Raw genomic sequence first — 20049 nt, 5'->3', positions numbered from 1 at the left:
GTAAGGCCCAGCCAGGAGGGAGAACGTGGGGAGAGGTGTGGGATTGCTCCGAGGGAAATGGTAGAACTGCAGAAACCAAAGGGACCCCAGGGGTCATCTAGCCTGACCCACCGCTGGGCTCTTTTTCCCTGGGTGGGGCCGGCACACCCACAACACCCCCTCGGGGGAAGTGGCCGCCCCACGCTAGCAGCCCGCCGCCCCACAAACTAACCTGCGCTTGTTATTTCTCTCTGTCTTGCAAGCTAACCTGGATTGCCCTGAAGGTAAAAGAGGACAGGAGGGGGCCGTGTGTGTGTCTCTGTGTGTGTGTGTGTGTGTGTGTGTATGTAGCAGGGGGGAGCTTGCCCCTGCTTTCAAGGGGAGGGGAATATCTGCCCTTGATTCCACTGGGGAGCCCAGCGAAACCTTTTCCAGGTGACTGACCTCTTGCAATTACCGTATTTTTCTCTTCGTAAGACGTACCTGGCCATAAGATGCACCTAGTTTTTAGAGGAGGAAAACAAGAAAAAAAACATTCTGAAAGAAACAGTGGATGTATGATTTTTGTGGTTCATGCTGTGGCCACAGACATGTGATCTGATGGTGAATTTGGGGTGACCCAATGCAAAAATCTTGAAGATCCATGTGGATCCGTGCTTTGTAACCACGTTTTTGCGCCATTGCAAAAACACGCCATTGGGTGCGTGATTCTTTTGCTGCAGGCTGTAGCCATGGACATGCTATGTGATCTGATTTGGGGTGACCCAATGCAAAAATCCTAAAGATCCGTGGGCTTTTACCTCCCCCCTTATCTCTCTTCCGATCCCACCGATCAGCTGTTTCCTTTCAACACTCCCTTCCCTCTTGTTTGCCTTAGTGTCTTTTCCTTAGCTGGAGCAGTTTTTTGCTCCTCCTTTTCTTCTAATTTCTCTCCTTACTGCTTTAGTCTTTCTGTTTCCCCCCTTTGCAAGCTTGCTGTCTTTACCCCTCTCTCGCCGATCGGCAAACGATGAGCGGCTTCGTTTCAACACCCACTTCCCTCTTTCAAAAAAAGAGAGCATGATCTGATTTTTGCCCCTGGGCAATTCGGCTCCAGAGACACGCATTTGCTCCATAAGATGCACCGTCATTTCCCCTGACTTTTTAGGAAGAAAAAAGTGCGTCTTATGGAGCGAAAAATACGGTATATGCCACTCGTTCCTCCAAGGAACTCAAAGGGGCACCTGTGGTTCTCATCCCTCCCCCCTCCTCATTTAATCCACACAAAAACCCTGCAGGGTAGGCTAGGCCTAGAGATAGTTCCTGGCCCAAGGTCGCCCCATGGCCTAATGGGGATTCGAACCCTGGTCTCCCGAGTCCTCATCTGACAGCTGCAGGCAGTTTGGGGGGATGGACGGCCTTGCTAAACCCAGGAGAAGCACCCAGGGAGAAGCTCCTCTCCACGGTTCGTGGAGGGGGACGGGCAGAGCGGTTTGTGCTTGATTCTTGAGCGGCAGGGACCCCCAAAGGACATCTAGTCCAACCCCCTGCAATGCGAGAATCCCTGACGGGTGGCCACCCGACCTCTATTAGAAACCTCAAAGCAAGTTACTCCCATGTGGATGGATCCTGGAACCATAGAGTTGTAAGGGACCCCAAAGGTCATCTAGCCCAACCCTCTCTAATGGTTGAAAAGGTGCTGATGTGGTTGGTTGGTGGGGAGGTATCCGGCACAGCCTGGGTTCCCTGGGGCGTTTGGGGGTGTCAATTTGGAGACAGGGCTCCCTGAATAATCGCTTCCTGCTTCCCTCCCTCTGGTCAGTACGCTCTGTATAAGAAGATGACTCAAGCGGCCATCTTGATCCAGAGCAAATTCCGCAGCTACTACGAGCAGAAGAAGTTCCAGCAGAGCCGCCGCGCCGCGGTCCTGATCCAGCAGTACTACCGCAGCTACAAGGAGTACGAGAAGCTGAAGCAGGGGAGGCGGGCCTCTGCCGCCATGCAACAGAAGATCAAGTGGGTGCCCGGACGCCTGGGTCCCCCAGAAAGGTGGGCAGTGGTGGAGGGGGGATCCGGGAGAGAGCGCCCGCGTTGGCTGCCTCCGTTCAAAAGATCAGTGTCGTTCGTGTAACGTCTGTAGCGACAAATCCCTGAAGAGAACCGGGTGTCCCGCTTTGCAAGGAATGAGAAAGGGCTCCCGCGCTTGGTGGGGGTGTCTTAAATTCCAAAATTTTTCAGCTGGGGGCCAGTCCACTGTCCCTCAGACCTTGTGGGGGGCCGCGCTATATTTTGGGGGGAAAATATGAACGAATTCACAAATAACCCAGAGTTTCATTTTAAATAAAAGGACACATTCTACTCATGTAAAAACACGCTGATTCCCGGACCATTTGCGGGCCGGATTTAGAAGGCGATTGGGCCAGATCCGGCCTCTGGGCCTTAGTTTGCCTACCCCTGGTCTACTGCATTAGTATGAACAGGGATTTTGTTTCTTAAAAAATTATTGGGGTACTCTCATTTTCCTACTCATATTGAAATACTGCCTCTCAATGAGGACAAACTTAGATTCACAAAATGTTTAAGGGTATGCGTCCCCCCAGGAAAAACCCACTGACTACGCACAAGGCAATTTACAAGCCGAAGAAACAACAAAACACGCAGCAAAGGCCGTGCGCCTTATAACAATCTGATCCAATACAGTACAGTGGTACCTCTGGATGCGAACTGGATCCGTTCTGAAGCCCCATTCGCATCCAGAAGCGAACGCAACCTGTGTCCGCAGGTCGCAATTTGCCGCTTCTGCGCATGCGTGTGACGTCATTTTGACCACCTGCGCATGCGCGAGCGGCGAAACCTGGAAGTAACGCGCTCCGTTACTTCTGGGTTGCCGCAGCGTGGAACCTGAAAATACTTATCCCAAAGCTACTTCAACCCGAGGTATGACTGTACCAAAAAGCCATAAAAACATACATTTAGAAGAAACAGCTGGCATATCCAATAAAGTAATGCACAATAGTCCATTAGAATATAATAGCCCACAACAAAATTAACTCTCGGAATATCCGCAAACAATAATCAGACAGAATCTCACTCTAATAATCAATTGCTAAACTCTTTATTCTGCTGGCACCTGTCTGTCTCTGGCGGCGATGTGCACCTTATAATCAATCAAAATAACAGCGAGTCACAATGCATAAAAAATCAGTCTGTAGAAAAGCATTTAAAAGCCTCAAATTGAGAAATATCCTTGGGAGAGGCAGTTGCTGGGTTGCACTTGCCTACGGCTGGGGGGCCCCTATCCACCTCCAGCAGCTGGGATCCTGATAACCCTCTCCTCCTCCTTGTATATATCCCATCCGCTTTTGATTTGGCGGCCCTGGCTGCTTCCAGTGGGAGAGAGTTCCGCAGTTGAACCCTGCGCCGCTGCGGGAAGAAGGACTTTCTCTCCTCCCTACCAAGTCTTCCAGCATCAGGAAGGAAGGAAGGAAGGAAGGAGGGAGGGCCCACCTTAGCCCACCCCCCTGAGCACCTGCCGAGGCAAAGCCCTGGCGCGGCCCCCGCCTGACCGCTCACGGCCCCAGCATCCTTGCCGCAGCCGGCCTCTCTCTGGCCGGCTCCCTGCCAGGACCGAGTGCGATATTATCTGTCCCAGCTGAGACCGAGTAGTAATTTTAGACTAGGTCATTCCTCTCCTTCCCTCTGGGCTTGACCGCACGGCCTTTTTTCCGATGCTCTCTAGGGACTGGAAACTTGGCTAGTCTTCTGCCTTCTGGGGGAGGACCAAACCGCCCCTTCTCTGAGCCCGGGGGAATGAATGGCTCATGACTGCCCTTTACTGCCAGCTGACCGAAGGCCAAGCAGGGGGATCTGTCCTAGTCTTACATTTCTGTTTTATTTATTTGTTTGTTTGTTTATCTTGCTGGTAGTTTGTTTGTTTTTAATTTGTATCCTGCCCTTAATATTTCCCGCCCCGCCTCCTGCAAACACATTTTAAAGGCCATAGAATGTTAATCTGTCCAATGGCCTGGTTGTAGAGAAACGTTTTGTATAATAATAATAATAATAATAATAATAATAATAATAATAATATTTTATTTATACCCCGCCCTTCCCGGTTCAGAAAACCGGGCTCAGGGTGGCTAACAACAAATTTAAAACACTTAATTGATGCAACAAAAAAACCAGCATAAAATAACATTGAATTCAGAATTCAAAAATCAATTTAGGGGGGAAATCCATCCAATAAACATTAGATTATCACCAGGGCTGGCTGGCTAAATTAGTCCTATTTGGGCCAGCGAGGAGACCAGGGGAGAATTAGCTGTGGGGTCTCAGAGCAGGTAATCTTCATAAAAGGGGGAGAGGGAGGGATGGAAGGGAAATAAGAGATCAGGCTGAATTCAAATTAAAGGCCAGGCGGAATAGCTCTGTCTTACAGGCCTGACGGAAGGTTAAATCCTGCAGGGCCCTGGTCTCCTGGGACAGAGCATTCCACCAGGTCGGAGCCACCACTGAGAAGGCCCTGGCCCTGGTGCAGGATAATCTGACTTCCTTAGGGACCTCTAAACTATGATTACTCATGGACCTTAAGGTCCTCTGCGGGGCAGACCAGGAGAGGCGGTCCCATAAATACGAGGGCCCATTTGTGCCACCTAAAGATATGTAAGGAAGGCGCTAGGCGGGCCTCCCTGGGGAGGGTGTCCGTCTCACAAATGGAGAGCCACCAAAAAAAAGGCCCCGTTCTTGTGTTGCCACCCTCTGGACCTCTCACGAAGGGGACAGACAAAGAAAGGTATCAGGGGATGATTGCAGGATCCGATGGGTCAGTTCATACGGGGAAAGGGGAAATGCTTAGCCAGAATCTCTTTTGATTTCATTTCTCGCTCCCTCTTCCATGGGAAAGCCCTTTAGATATTTGAAGAGGGCTACCATATCTCCTCTCAAGTCATACCCACCTCCTCCTTCAACCGTTCCTCATCAGGCTTGGTTTCCAGACCCTTGATCATCTTGGTCGCCTGCTTCCACCTTTGTCAATCTCTTTCTTCAACTGGGGTGCCCAGAACTGGACACAGGACTCCTGGTGGGGCCTGGCCGAGGCAGAAGAGAGCAGTAATATGATCATAGAGTGTGTTAATCGACTTCGCTTTTGTTGCTGCTGCATCACACGGTGGGCTCACGTTCAGTCCGGGGAGACGGCTGGGTCCCTTTGCGCTGTTGCCAAGTACATGTTCGCTCCCTTGAACCCAGCACCCCTCCCAACACACGGCTCTCTCTTTCTCTCCCCCCCCCCAACAGAGGAACGTTCCTAACCAAGAAGCAAGACCAGGCAGCTCGGAAGATCATGAGGTTCCTGCGGCGTTGCCGACACAGGTAAGGTCGAAGGAAGGGAGCAGAGGCAGGCTTAGGTGGCTTAAAAGTCTTTTTGTGGACTGTCCTGGTCTTCTTTAAAAACAGTAGTAGTAATTTTTATTTTTTTCAGCGTTATACAAGATAGCTGCAAAATGCAGTGTTGTCAAACAGGCCATAGGCATTCGTCCTGTTTGCAGAGTAGGCGAGAGAAGGCTGCTGCCACTTTGAGGCTGCCCCACCCAATAATAATAATAATAATAATAATAATAATAATAATAATAATTTATTATTTGTACCCCGCCCATCTGGCTGGGTCTCCCCAGCCACTCTGGGCGGCTTCCAACAAAGATTAAAAATACATTAAAATGTCACACATTAAAAACTTCCCTGAACAGGGCTGCCTTCAGATGTCTTTTAAAGATAGGATAGCTGCTTATTTCCTTCACATCTGGTGGGAAGGTGTTCCACAGGGCAGGAGCCACCACCGAGAAGGCCCTCTGCCTGGTTCCCTGTAACTTGGCTTCTCGCAGGGAGGGAATAGAATAGAATAATAGGTGAACTGGACTCCTTGGCAGGCTTTGAATAAACAAACACAAATTTATTATTGGTAACATATAGACAGATAATTTAAGGATCTTTACAATTTTATAATATGCGGAGAATAACATGTGCTGAAAAACCAGAGAGAGGAGCTGAGGGAAGTCTGGGCTGGGATGGGAGGGGGGGGTTCTTGGAGAGGGGGGGAAATAGGGGGGGGAATGAGGATGATATGTTTTTGATAAATTGTTATGCTGAAATTCTTAATAAAAATTATTTTTTAAAAAAGAATAGAATAATAGAAATGTATTTCATAATTTCCCAAGTTGCTAAGGGCTTTATAGACTAACAGCGGCACCTCGAACTCGGCCCTGAAGCAAATTGGCCGCCAGAGCTGAATAAGCCGCAGGGGAAGAATGGCAGAGTCGGAAGAGACCCCTGAGGGTCATCCAGCCCAACCCGCTGCAGAGGAACGCTTCTCACGCTTGCCCCCCATCTCTCCTTGCAGGATGAAGGAGCTCAAGCAGCGAGAGGAGCTGGAGGGGCCCTCACAGAAGCGGGGCTTGGCCACTTAGCCCCCCACCCGCCCTGAGCCCGACGGCCCGAGAAGGAGAGTCTTAAGCCCAGGCGAAGATGGAGCTGGGGCAGGACTGTGCAATAGAGACTGGCTGAGTGGGGGGGACAAACTCCTTCTCCCTCCCCCTCCCTCCCCCCCAGGGTGGTGGGTGCAGAGGGCGCCCTGCAGTGCCTCCCCCCTTCGCCCCCCACGCTTCGCCTTACATCGGTGCCAAGTCTTCACCCCGCTTCCCTCCCCCCTTTTACCCCCACGTGTGGGGCAGGGGCAGAGTAGCCGAGGTTTGGTTTGGGGGGGCAGGCAGCTGCCCCCTCCTCCTCCAAGCCCCGAATGCGCAGGCCTTGCTGTGTAGGAATCTGCCTCCCCTCAAGCCAGGCCACTGGGCACCCACTCGGCTCAGTACTGCGTGCACTGGCCGGCAGCATCACCTCCAGGGTTTCAGGCAGCCCTGCTTGGCGCTGCCAGCATTGGACCCGGGACCTTCTGCAGGCGAGGCAAGGTACTGCTGCGGCGGCCCTCCTCCAAGTCACTGACCATTGGTCCATCCAGCCTACACTGACCGGCAGCAGCAGCAGCTCTGGGGGATTTCAGGCTCCGGCACTCGGGAGATGCTGCCAGCGTCCTTCTGCATGCCTACTCTGCCAACGAGCCACGAGGGCACTTCCCGTTGGCCCAGCTAGTATTGCCTGCACGGACTGGCAGCAACAGCGGCTCTCCCGCAAGCCAGAGAGGGGATCCCTCCCAGCCCTTCCTGGAGGTGCTGTTGGGGATTGAACCTTCTGCATGCCAAGCAAGTGTTCTGCTCACTCAGCTCCAGTGCCCCTTATTGAAGAAGCCCCCCCTTCCTGCTCTCACCCCCCTCCTCTCTCCCGCAATGCACTTTTGAATCCCCGCCCCACCCTCAAAAAAAGCCGCCCCAATTTCTCCTGTGTACATCTTCCTTCTTCACAAGTGTACATATCTGGCCTCTCCAGGGCTGAGCTGCTGGATCTCACGGGGTCCCTCTCTCCCTCCTTCCCCACCCCCGAAGCCCCCTCACCCTCTATCTCCAACCCGCCCCCCCCCCACCTTGGCCTCCCCTCCTGTAAATATTTGTAACATATGGACAAAAGAAGAAGAAAAAAAGCTATACTTCAGAATCTATTTAAAATGTGAAGGCATCTTTGCTTCGGGGGGGGGAGGGAGGTGCATGGGTTTTAATTTCGGAGCCACGCCCACCGTCGTCGTGTATTTAAGCCCCGCCCACCCTACCGCTTCCCCCCTCCCCCCTTCCATCTGTCATTTCTACAGTTTTTTGCATGAGTTTTCATTTGTTTGTACAAATTTACATTAAACCGCCAAAAAAAAAAAAAAATTGTGTGTGAGTGTAATTGATTGGAAATGCTATCCCATACAAGGATCGAACCTGTTACCTTGGTGTTACCTGCACCAAGCGACCTGGGGTGAAAAGCAGCTTGTCCCACAGCAATGTGGGGCTCAGTTTATTACGCTCAGGGGCACAGCTCTGCCTATTTTCAGCACCGGGGTTGCAAATCGGACCTTCCAGCGCTGCCTCTGAGCATGTGCTGAGTGAGTTTTCGTGACTGCGGAATCACAAAGTTGGAAGGGACCCCCCCGCGCAGTGCAGGAATCACAGCTGTGATATTTTGGGGTTTTCTTTATTTGCATACACACAGGCTGAGAATAATATGACACCGGCACCTGGCCAGGTAGCAACAAGGGGAGTCACCTTTCTTGTTGTTTAGTCATTTAGTCGTGTCCGCCTCTTCGTGACCCCCTGGACCAGAGCACGCCAGGCCCTCCTCTCTTCCACTGCCTCCTGCAGTTTGGTCAAACTCATGCTGGTAGCTTCAAGAACACTGTCCCACCATCTCGTCCTCCGTCGTCCCCTTCTCCTTGGGCCCTCCATCTTTCCCAACATCAGGGTCTTTTCCAGGGAGTCTTCTCTTCTCATGAGGTGGCCAAAGTCTTGGAGCCTCAGCTTCAGGATCTGTCCTTCCAGTGAGCACTCAGGGCTGATTTCCTTCAGAATGGAGAGGTTTGATCTTCTTGCAGTCCATGGGACTCTCAAGAGTCTCCTCCAGCACCAGAATTCAAAAGCATCCATTCTTCGGCGATCAGCCTTCTTTATGGTCCAGCTCTCACTTCCATACATCATTACTGGGAGCCCTCACCTCTCAGCTGCAAAGATCCTGCCAATGCAAATCCTGAATCTTTTGACCTTAAAGATCCACTGATATCTCTGAGAGGCCATTGAGCCCATCCCAGTCTCATTACAGCCTCATTCATTCACACAATGTTATCATCCCGCAGAAGGGAAATGAGCCTGTGGGGCAGGGACAGAAACTCTGCATGGAGGATTAGGGTTAGTGCAGGAGTGCCAACTAGGCCCCACGACTGTGGGTGCCCCAAGGCCATGGGTGCCATGCAGCGTGCAAGGTGGTGGCCCCGGAATTTGTGGGTGCCCGGCCCCTTCATGGGGAGTTTTGTGGGTGTTCGTCTGCTCTCTCAGTGACCCCCAAGGGAACCCCAAATTGCAAGGGCCCAGAAATGATGGCAGCAACTCTCCCTCCTTGTTTATTCCTAGCCACTGGTTTGCAGACGCATAGCTGCCTCCGACAGAGGAAGACGGAGGGGAAAAAATATTGCTTTTTGTGGGGGGTAAGGCTATAACTTGTGGACTGCCCAGGATGGTAGATATGTACCCTACAGGGGCATCGAATCGAACCCCCGCAATGCAGGAAGCCCGTGAATCCCAAGGAAGTTGCATGCAGGGCAGAGAAAATAAAAGGTAAATCTCGCCCTGACCTGGCCACAGTGATCTATGCGACGGCCACCTCCAGGTTTGACTACTGCAATTCACTCTACATGGGGCTGCCCTTGAAGCTGTCCCACAAACTCCAGCGGGTGCAGAATGCCGCAGCAAGGCTCCTTACGGGGTCTCTGCCATGGGAGCATATTCACCCAGTGCTTTTCCAGCTGCACTGGCTCCTGGTGGAGTACAGGATCAGGTTTAAGGTGCTGGTTTTGACCTTTAAAGCCCTATGCAGCCTAGGACCCTTGTACCTACGGGACCGCCTCTCCTGGTCTGCCCCGCGGAGGACCTTAAGGTCCACAAATGGTAACACCTTGGAGGTCCCGAGCCTCAAGGAGGTTAGATTGGTCTCAACTAGGGCCAGGGCCTTTTTAGTACTGGCCCCGACTTGGTGGAACGCTCTGTCCCAAGAGACTAGGGCCCTGCGGGACTTGACATCTTTCCGCAGGGCCTGCAAGACAGAGCTGTTCCGCCTGGCCTTTGGTTTGGACTCAGTCTGACCCTTATGTTTCCCTTCCCTTACGGTTTTGACTTTTAAAATGAGGCTGCATTTTAAATTGCATTTTAACTTGTATTTTAAATGGTTTTTTTCTTCCTCTTTTTTCTTAATATGTTTTTACTGAAATTTTATTGGTGTTAGCTGCCCTGAGCCCAGCTCTGGCTGGGGAGGGTGGGGTATAAATAAAATTTATGATTATTATTTATTATTAAATGACCCCTGGACAGTTAAGTCCAGTCAAAGGCGACTATGGGGTTGTGGTGCTCATCTTGCTTTCAGGCCGAGGGAGACGGCATTTGTTTGCAGACAGCTTTCCGGCTCATGTGGCCAGCAGGACTAAACCGCTTCTGGCGCAACAGGATACCGTGATGGAAACCAGAGCGCATGGAAACGCCATTTGCCTTCCTGCCACAGTGGTACCTATTTATCTACTTGCACTGGCTGGGATTCTGTTCACAACTTGGAGGGGGGTGTCCTCCCACACATCGTATCTCTAAAATAGAAACAGCTAAAACATGGGAGCGGGGGAAGAAATAATTAAAAATAATAATAATTTAACACTAGTACACAATCTGCTAAAACATACAGGTGCAATGAACACAGCCCAGCCTTCCACTGAAAGCAGTTAGTTCCCCAAGATCTGTTGAAATAAGAGCTTCACTTGCCGGCAGAAGGACAGCAAGGAGGGAGGCAGTCGGGCTTCTCTAGGGAAAGAGATCCAAAGTTTGCTGGAGCAACCACCACAAAGAAGGCCCTGCTTTGTTTGTCCCCACCAAGTGGGCTTGGGAGGGGGGCAGGACTGAGAGAAGGGCCTTGAATAACAGCGAAATTATTAAGGGGACTGTGTGTGTTGCTTTATGCAGGCTTCAGCCCGGCTGCAAATCACAGCAGACACTCTAGGGGAATCTGCCCTGTCTTGTGTCCTTCTCCCAATTAACCTCCATCTCCAGACATGCCCAGTGGCAGCACCAGGTGGCCTCCCCTGTGATGTCACCCCAGAGCCGCCCTAGGCCTCAAGTTTGGGTCTGAGATGCTCCTGTAATGCAACCTTAAGCCAGTTGTTGTTTAGTCGTTTAGTCGTGTCCAACTCTTCGTGACCCCATGGATCAGAGCACGCCAGGCCCTCCTGTCTTCCACTGCCTCCCGCAGTTTGGTCAAACTCATGCTGGTAGCTTAGAGAACACTGTCCCACCATCTCGCCCTCCGTCGTCCCCTTCTCCTTGTGCCCTCCATCTTTCCCAACATCGGGGTCTTTTCCAGGGAGTCTTCTCTTCTCATGAGGTGGCCAAAGTCTTGGAGCCTCAGCTTCAGGATCTGTCCTTCCAGTGAGCACTCAGGGCTGATTTCCTTCAGAATGGAGAGGTTTGATCTTCTTGCAGTCCGTGGGACTCTCAAGAGTCTCCTCCAGCACCAGAATTCAAAAGCATCCATTCTTTGGCAATCAGCCTTCTTGATGGTCCAGCTCTCACTTCCATACATCACTGCTGGGAAAACCATAGCTTTAACTATACGGACCTTTGTGGGCAAGGTGATGTCTCTACTTTTTAAAGACCAGGGCTCGCATCTCGATGGTCTCTAGATACCTTCAGGAGGAAGGTGTGATAGAATTGTAGAATAGGAAGGGGCCCAACCCCCTGCAAGGCAGGAATATTTTGCCCAACATAGGGCTTGAACCCACAACTCTGAGATTAAGAGTTTCATATCCCAGCTCATGGTTGTGGGAGATGGTCCAGACCCCTGCTGGCCTTCCAGACCAGGTGAAAATGAGAGAGAGAGAGAAGTGAGGACCATGTCATGATCCCCCGCCCCTAAGGCATAGCGGGTTGGGCTAGATGACCCTCGGGGTCCCTTCTGACTCTGCAATCTGATAATTCTATGTTCTGATGGTCTCCTTCAGTTTGCTGCAGCCTCCAAACCAGGCATCCTCAAACTCGGCCCTCCAGATGTTTTGGGACTACAACTCCCATCATCCCTGACCGCTGGTCCTGTTAGCTAGGGATGATGGGAGTTGTAGTCCCAAAACATCTGGAGGGCTGAGTTTGGGGACGCCTGCTCCAAACCCTCTCACTTTGCAAAAACATCTAAGGATAATCCCCAGAGTTTTCTGGGGGCTGTTATTCCCTTGTGACTGCAGCCCTTTGAAGGGCGTGAGACTTGAGTTTTGTCACCTCCTTGACAAATGGGGAATAATCGCTGGAGGCCAGACCTTTCCCCCCACCCCGCACCCCTGGGGAGCAGTTAAAGATGACCTGGTCTCTTTCCAGACTATACTCTCAGATTACTATAGAGCCAAACCCTTTTGAACCCAGATGAACTCATTTTCATTCATTCAATTTAATACACAACCCTTCGTCAAAAGAGCAACAGACCACAAATATCAGTTGCAGCGCGTAATATCTATACAAAACCAAAGCAGTTATTGCTTCTGAGTACACACGCCTCTGAGGCTGTGATGGTCAGAATGCAGAACATTGTTCTTAAAAGCTAATGTAAAGAATATTCCTGTATTTTTAAAGCAGGCATGGTAGCCGGGAAGACCTTTCGTTTCCTGAAAATAAATGTAATGAACAAGGCTCCAGTCCATCATGCCATGCGGATACCCTCTAAGGAGCCAGATTCATAGAAAGACAGGACTGTGGAGTTGTAAGGGCCTCCCCACGGTCATCTAGTCCAACCCCTGCAATGCAGCGTCTGCGATTGAACCCGCAACCTTGAGATAGCAGAGTTTCCTGTTCTGCCAACGTGTTTAGCATTTGAAATACACAAATAATATAATTGAGCTCTGCAATGTTTGGGGGTGGGGGGGTGGAGAGACAGAGAAAAGGACTTCCCACCCCACCCACTTTGGAGGAGGATTTTATAGCCAGGCTGGATGTCTGCAAAAGTGTTGCAGCAGGAGAAATTTGCTCCCAGAGTCGGGCCCAGCTGAGTCCACTCTGCTCCTAATGAGGCCCTTGAGCAGAGAATGATTTAAAAATTGAGAAGGTTCTCAGCTGCGGAAGGAAGAAGCAGAACCTGGAAGAGGGAGAGGTGTGAGTTGAAGAAGTTGGTCAAACGGGGGGGGGGGTGCTTCAACTTTTGCGCAAGCAGTGCCTCTATTTCTCTCGAATTATTATTATTATTTCAGAGGCTCTTTGTGATTTTAAGGGGTTTTTCTTAGAAAACAATGCATTCCTCATTCTCTTTTAGTGACCCCCCCCCTCCACTCTCCCCCCTAGTAGAAAGGGCCTGTTATTTTGAGAATTCACTATAGGCTTAAATATTTATCCCACTGAGTAATTCCAGAAATACCTTTATTTTGCAACAGAAGGGGTGCTTTAATGCTTCCATTTCTGAGTACCTTAGAAATATCCCGTCCTACAGATGTGGCGTCCCCAAGGTGGGGGTGGTCTTGGCCTGCCGTCCTGCTCTTCCGGGCCCCCTCCCCAAATTACCAATGTCAGGTTAGAGAAGCCCCCAGCTCTGGTCAAGACAAGCTGCGCAGTGCCTATTGAGGTCGCATCCTGCTTCTAGGATTCAGGCGGAGGGGAATTTGTTCGCACCCACAATTTATTTTTGTTTTATGGATGTATTTATGGAATTTTCACACCCTACCTTTCTCTCCGCAGGTCTCTCGGTCACCTGCCTCCTTCTCCCCACCCCCTCACTTCCCCCACGACAACCTTGTGAGGTAGGTTAGGTTGAGAAGCAAGGAGGGCGCCCCCAAATTCACATCCGGTGGGTTTTATGGCTGAGTTGGGGTTTCAAACTCAGACCCCCCCACACCCCGCATGTTTAAATATCTAAATATCTTCTTGTGATCACCACCAGCATCCTAGGGATAGCTCTTTTCAAGTAGAGCATGAGACTCTCAATTCTTAAGGCTGTGGGTTCGAGTCTCACCTAGGGGAAAAATAGATCTGTATTGCAGGGGGGTTGGGCTGGATGACCCTTGGCTGGGGGGGGGTGTCCCTTCCAACTCTGTAATTCTGTGATCGCTGATTTATTAGCTGCCTTCTCAACCCGATTGACAGGTGAGATGGTTTTTAAAAACAACTCCACCCCAAATGACAAATCTGTTAAAAAAACAGGTCTATATAATATTTAGAAAGAGGGGGAATCTTTGCAAGGAATGAAGCTTTGCTTGTGGGCAGCTGCAATTCTCATCCCCAAAGGGCTTGCGATTTTAATTTTGTTTTCCTGGAGAATTGAGCAACCCCTGGCCCGCCCCCCCCCTGCAACCTAGGAGCATAGCAAGTAGCAGGATCAAGCCCCAGGGCACCCACCCAAGCCCAGAAATAATCCTGCCCTAAATGTCCCTCTTCCTCTGAGGTTGAAAACACAAAGAGGGATTATTTGGTACCCAGAAGAAGGAGATAAGTCCTCTTTCACGCCAGAAATGAGATTGCCTTTCCAAGTAGCTGTGGATGACGCCCCCTGGCAAAAAGGGCAGCTCAGGTGGGCAGGGCTCCCCCCACGCCCACCACTCCTCCTATATAGGGTGCTCCCTTGACCCCCTGATGGAAGTCCTTTCCTCCCAGGCAAAGAGAGGAGGTGGGTATTTTTTTAGGAGGCTGGCTGAGGTCCACAAATCTGCCCCCTTCTCAGTCTGGGACTATCCAAGCCTTGCAAAAAAAAGGGGGGTCTCTGTACCACCCTGGAGGGGGGGCAGCTTGGCTCCTGGTTCGCACCCCACCTCCCTGCCCCCAGCAAGTGGGGCCATTGCCAGGTCTCCTGGCAGAGAAAGACCCAACAGGTTTTCTTCTGTTGCGAGGACTTTTCCCTTCCTCCTTTTGCAGGTTTTGCAAGAGATGTTTGACAACTCGGACCCCCGGCATGAGCTCTGGGTGACAGAAGATGAAGATGATGAAGAGGAGGAGGAGGAAGAAGAGGAAGAGGAAGAGGAGGAGGAGGAGGAAGAGGAGGAGGAGGAGGAGGGAGATAGTGACTCCAGCTCAGACGCAGCAGACAGCAGCGAGGATTCCCACGCCGAAGAAACCCAGGAGTTTGGGGAACAGTGAGTGAGACTTTGGGGCCTGCGGAATATAAGACTTCTTGGATTCTGTTGTTTGGGGTTTGTAGTCTCTCTGGGGCAGGGACTGCAGAGAGGGCCTGGCACTCCCCAGGTGTTGAATTAATAGGCCATCGCCAGAGGGAGCTTTTTGGAAAACAGAGTTGGGTGGGAATCATAAGCGGAGCGTCTTACAGCTGCGTGCGCTTCAAATACAATTTTATCTCCCCCTACAAAACGCAGCATTTTATTATTATTATTATTATTATTATTATTATTATTATTATTATTACAAAACGCAGCACCCTTTTGGTGGGTGCTCTTGGGCGCAGTGGGAATTCTAGTTTGCCCGCCATGTTGAACCCTGCAGTGTCCTGGCTGCGAATTGCGCATAACTGGAGTCACATTCCTAATTATTCATTACATTCAGTGTTTTTTTTTTCTTTTTAAAAAAACCTGTTTAGGTGTACTCTCATATTGACTCGAGAAAATTGCTATTTTATAGTTTAAATTGGGGAAAATAAATACAGTAAATGGACAAAAGTACAAAGATTCACAAAATGTTTAAGGGGTATGCGTACCCCTTCGTCTCCCCAGAAAAAAACACTGGTTACATTTATAAACGGACACCATTTCCCTCCCCTTCCTCAGGAATTTGAAGCCTCCTTTCTCCAGGGCCACAGTCCTCATTTAATTCCCGACAACCCTGTGAGGTAGGGCAGGTTTGTGGCCTAGTGGGGAGATTTGAACCCTGGTCTCCCCAAGGTCCTGATCCTGCGCTCTAACCACTAGGCCACTCACTGGTGTTGCGGCTTCATGTAAAAAAACAACAGGCTTTTTAATATCCTCTTATTTTAAAATTGTGTGTTGTTTTTTAAATTTGCACCAGGCCTTTTGAATAGGTGCCCTGTTCCGTTACCCCAAACCCAGCATGGCGTAGTGGTTAGGGTCCGAGAGACCCGGGTTCGAATCACTTGAGGGGCCAGTCACCACCTTCCTCACAGGGTTGCTGTGAGGATAATAAATAATAATAATAAATTTTTATTTATGCCCCGCCCTTCCCGGTTCAGAAAACCGGGCTCAGGGCGGCTAACAGCAAATTTAAAACAATGCAACAAAAAACAGCATAAAATACAGTATAAAACGTGAATAACAATAAATTCAGAATTCAAAAATCAATTTAGGGGGGAAATCCATCCAATAAACATTAGATGATCCCCAGGGCTAGCTGGCTGAATTGGTCCTATTTGGGCCGGTGAGGAGACCAGGGGAGAATTAGCTGTGGGGTCTCAGAGCGGGTGATCTTCATAAAAAGGGAAGGAAGAGGAATAAAAGATCAGGCTAAGTTCAGATTGAAAGCCAGGTGGAATAGCTCTGTCTTACAGGCCCTGCAGAAGGAGGTTAAATCCTGCAGGGCCCTGGTCTCCTGGGACAGAGCAGTCCACCAGGTCGGAGCCACCACTGAGAAGGCCCTGGCCCTGGGGGAGGATAATCTGGCTTCCTTAGGGCCCTCTAAACTATGATTATTCGTGGACCTAAAGGTAAACGATGGAGGGAAAGAACCATGTCAGCTCATGGCTCTATAAATGGGATAGATAGATAATTGATTTGGGGTTATAGTCATTTAACAGAGCAATTCCTCAACATGCCAAAAAGGTTTAGGGTTTTATTGTGTGTCAACTGCCTTTTCTGGCAAGAACGCCAAGGCCGTGAGGGAGACGGAGGGCAGCGCCCCTTCCTCTTTCCAAGAACTGGACCCCACCTGCCCAAAATTTCCACAGGGGTCAGGATCCAGCCTCTTGCTTCCAGCCAAAAGTGCGCCACCCGGGATCCCACCACTGCCGCCGCCGCCTTTTCGCCCCATACGCCTTGCAGGAGCGGCGTTCGCCAGGTGAGTCCGGGGGGTGGGCAGAGGGGTCGGGATGGGGCTCCCGATGATGGGCAGAAACCGCCGCACTTGCTTCGGAGGTTTTTGAATCCTGTGGGCTGGCAGCTGTAGCGCAGCCCTGGCCAACCTCCTGCCCTCCAGATGTTGCCACCCAAAAAAAATCTGCCCGGTGCCCGGTTCATTGAGTCCTAGAATTGTAGGGCTCCCTTTACAGTGGAGGTGGGCAGAGTCTGCTTTGCAGCCATCCAGGTCGGTGCCCATTGCTGTATCCTGTGGCAAGGAGTTCCACAGTTTGATGAATAACTTTCTTTTTATCTGTCCCAAATCTTCAGCCTCGTCAAGTTCTGGTGTTAGGAGGAGGAGGAGGAGCAAAGCTTTTCTCTGCCCATTCTCCCCATGTCATGTGTGATTTCGGACGTTTCTGTCCCGTAGCTTCTCTTGTCTTTCCTGAAACTTAACTTTTTGACGTGGCTGTCACTTTTATTTCCTGAACGGGCGTTTTTAGGGCTCAGGAGCAACTGCAGGGTGGACCTCAAACCTTGGGGCAGAGAGACCCCGCCTTGGGAAACCCCCCTCTCCCACTGGGTGCAGGATACAAGAGCCGTCTGCATAACAAATTGGCGTACACAGCAGGTGCGTTTCGGGATGGGGGGGGCTTCAGTCCCGGGGGGGGCTCTTGCTATTTCTTTAGAGGGGGGGGCACACAACCTGCCCCCAAAAATCCTCTGCACATGCTCAAACACCCTCTCCCATGCTAGGGCCGAACGGCTTTGAAGGCCTCTCGGCTCGGCGCCTGCCCTGTCCACAGAACATAGAATGGCACCTAAAGGGGGAACCTAAAGGGTCCTCTAGACCAACCCCCTGCCACGAATAAATCGCTGCAAACGTTTTACTGGGAGGTGTCGTTATACCTGCCCCCTGGGCTGACTTTTTGTCTTTATTTTCCAGTGGCTTATAATTGCATATATCGGCCTGCCTTTGATCCCTGCGCTCCGCATCTGTTGCAAACTAGAACTCCCAACAGCCCCTTAAGGGCAGCCCAGCTCTATGATGCTGGATCTCATGGGTGCCCAGCTGTGCTGGTTGGCAGGGCGTGGGCACCGGGTCTCAAAACGTCTGGAGGGCTGCAGTTTTTTTACCTACCCTCTGCTAAATACCTCTTTGACGGCAGGTTGGTCTGCTTTGTGATGAATCCCAAATAAAAGGCAACTGGCTTTTGTCCAAAGGTCCTGTGGATCGTATCCCTTCCCTCCCTCCATTGCTTATAGCTCATAATCACGCCCATAGCTGCCGGATTTTCACAGAATCGTAGAATCGGGACTCCCAAAGGTCATCCAGCCTGACCCTCTGCAATGCAGGAATGGCAGCTAAAGAATCCCTGGCAGGTGGTCGTTCATCCTCTGCTTGAAAACCTCCAACGAAGGAGAGTCCACTTTCCAAGGTTGTAGAGTTGGGAAGGGACCGCCAGAAGTCATCTAGTCCAACCCGCTGCCAGGGCTTGGGGTGTTGAACATGGCTGTATGTATGTAGTTGGGGGTCACACTCATCTCTGCTTGATGTCTTTCCCAGCAGGCGTCCAGGTTCTGCTCCCGGACACTCTCCCACCCTTCTTTCCAGTCGTTCTACACCGCTGTCTCCACCTGCAGACGCTCCTCCCCAGCTGCAGCTGCAGTACAAGGCGCCTCGCCCTCAGAACTCGAACCCAGAGCCAGTAAGCAGCACGGGGAAGACAGAGGGGAGTCTGCTCTCTCTGGGGGCTAAAGGATGGAGGGCTCCCCTATGAGGAAAGATTGCAGCGTGGAGGGGGGGTGGATTTTTAGTGTTTGCAAAACGACGCTTGGCATATGGGGGAAACTAAAACTCCCTCGTAAAACTAGAACTCAACGGACTTCCAGGGAAAGTTGGAAGATTCAGCACAGATGAAAGAAAGTCCTTCTGTTGCACAGTTAATCTGTGGAACTCCCTGCCACAGGAGCCAGGGATTTGCCACCGACCCAGGTGGCTTTAAAAGGGGGCTTTCGATGGATGCTAGTCAGATGGGCCATTGGCCTCCTCTTATGTTGGACTACAACACCCATATTGCACCTAGCCAGCAAGGATCAGCGGACACAGGCGATGGGAGTTGTAGTCCCACAACATCCGGCGACTTGAGGTTGGAGCTCCGTTCGGAGTCCTTCAACCTTGCATCCCCAGATGTTGAACAGACAACAACTCCCATCCTCCCGAGTCAGCTGAGTCCCGTTGTCGTGGATGATGGGAGTTGTAGTCCAATGACTTCTGGGGACAATTCCCACCAGATCCGGCGTCGGCTGATCTCACCTTCTGACCTCGTGTCTCCCCTTTCTCCCTTTGAAGCGCCTCTCCCCGCCACGGACTGCAGCGGTTTCTTCTACACCGACCCTACGATGCCACCAGGACATCGGATCTACAACTGCCTTTCTGTCTCCACCCAGGAAGTAAGTGGTCTTTGAAAAAGCTTTGAAAAATTACGTGTTTCAGTGTAAGAATTCATGGAGGGTGTGGGAAACCTTTAGGAACAAGAATCATGTGTGTGTCTGGAGGCAGTTGGAGGATGGATGGCAGCTAACAGATTGAGGTTGAATCCTGACAAGACGGAAGTACGGGAGGCGGGCAGGTGTGGGGGACTCCCTGGTCCTGAATGGGGCAACTGTGCCCCTGAAGGACCAGGTGCGCAGCCTGGGAGTCATTCTGGACTCACCGCTGCCCATGGAGGCGCAGGTCAGTTCTGTGTCCAGGGCAGCTGTCTGCCAGCTCCATCTGGTGCACAGGATGAGACCTTCCCTGCCTGCAGACTGTCTTGCCAGAGTGGTGCATGCTCTGGTTATCTCCCGCTTGGACTACTGCAATGCGCTCTATGTGGAGCTACCTTTGAAGGTGACCCGGAAACTACAACTAATCCAGAATGCGGCAGCTGGACTGGGAACTGGGAGCGGCCGCCGAGACCATATAACACCGGTTCTGAGAGATCTGCATTGGCTCCCAGTATGTTTCCGAGCACAATTCAAAGTGTTGGTGCTGACCTTTAAACCCCTAAATGGCCTCGGTCCTGTATACCTGAAGGAGTGTCTCCACCCCCATCGTTCTGCCCGGACACGGAAGTCCAGCTCCGAGGGCCTTCTGGCGGTTCCCTCCCTGTGAGAAGCCAAGTTACAGGGAAGCAGGCAGAGGGCCTTCTCGGTGGTGGCACCCGCCCTGTGGAACGCCCTCCCATCAGAAGTCAAGGAAACAAACAACTATCTGACTTTTAGAAGACATCTGAAGGCAGCCCTGTTTAGGGAAGCTTTTGATGTTTGATGTATTACGGTATTTTAATATTTTGTTGGCGGCCACCCAGAGTGGCTGGGGAGGCCCAGCCAGATGGGCGGGGTATATATAATAAGGCAGGGAGTTCCACTGGTTAAAACTCACATTATTATTT

General features: G+C 51.1%; 3 protein-coding genes across 11 annotated transcripts in view; 2 read left to right on the top strand and 1 right to left on the bottom strand.

Moving 5' to 3' along the window:
- CAMTA2 (calmodulin binding transcription activator 2) overlaps nucleotides 1–7772 on the top strand; it is a 57468-nt gene extending 49696 nt beyond the window's left edge. For 5 of the 9 annotated variants that reach the window (XM_080979614.1, XM_080979615.1, XM_080979617.1 and 2 more), the window contains exons 20-23: nucleotides 243–263; nucleotides 1781–2007; nucleotides 5254–5328; nucleotides 6353–7772. In XM_080979614.1, the coding sequence (XP_080835740.1) occupies nucleotides 243–263; nucleotides 1781–2007; nucleotides 5254–5328; nucleotides 6353–6419 (390 nt within the window). In that variant the 3' untranslated portion in view covers nucleotides 6420–7772. The remainder of the gene's footprint in view (nucleotides 1–242; nucleotides 264–1780; nucleotides 2008–5253; nucleotides 5329–6352) is intronic. The other 4 variants (XM_080979620.1, XM_080979618.1, XM_080979619.1 and 1 more) reach the window with 3 other exon arrangements.
- A 4716-nt stretch (nucleotides 7773–12488) lies between these two features.
- Nucleotides 12489–19081, top strand: LOC308460951 (uncharacterized protein; the record flags this gene model as incomplete). The annotated part of the gene is made up of 7 exons (XM_080977485.1): nucleotides 12489–12764; nucleotides 13341–13402; nucleotides 14511–14728; nucleotides 16504–16613; nucleotides 17116–17243; nucleotides 18183–18321; nucleotides 18966–19081. The coding sequence occupies exons 3-7, from the start codon at nucleotides 14523–14525 to the stop codon at nucleotides 19079–19081; spliced, it is 699 nt and encodes a 232-aa protein (XP_080833611.1). The 5' UTR covers nucleotides 12489–12764; nucleotides 13341–13402; nucleotides 14511–14522.
- Nucleotides 19082–19140: 59 nt separating this feature from the next.
- The window catches only part of LOC308460950 (uncharacterized protein), a gene marked incomplete at its 3' end in the record, with an annotated part of 2322 nt that continues 1413 nt past the window's right edge, over nucleotides 19141–20049 (bottom strand). The window contains exon 3 of the mRNA XM_080977484.1: nucleotides 19141–19165. Within this exon, the coding sequence (XP_080833610.1) occupies nucleotides 19141–19165 (25 nt within the window). The remainder of the gene's footprint in view (nucleotides 19166–20049) is intronic.

This window comes from Podarcis pityusensis (assembly GCF_964106645.2).
Source record: "Podarcis pityusensis genome assembly, chromosome: 13".
Classification (NCBI taxonomy): domain Eukaryota; kingdom Metazoa; phylum Chordata; class Lepidosauria; order Squamata; family Lacertidae; genus Podarcis; species Podarcis pityusensis.
The sequence above is the reverse complement of the archived record's forward strand: the minus strand, read 5'-3'. Positions and strand labels throughout refer to the sequence as shown.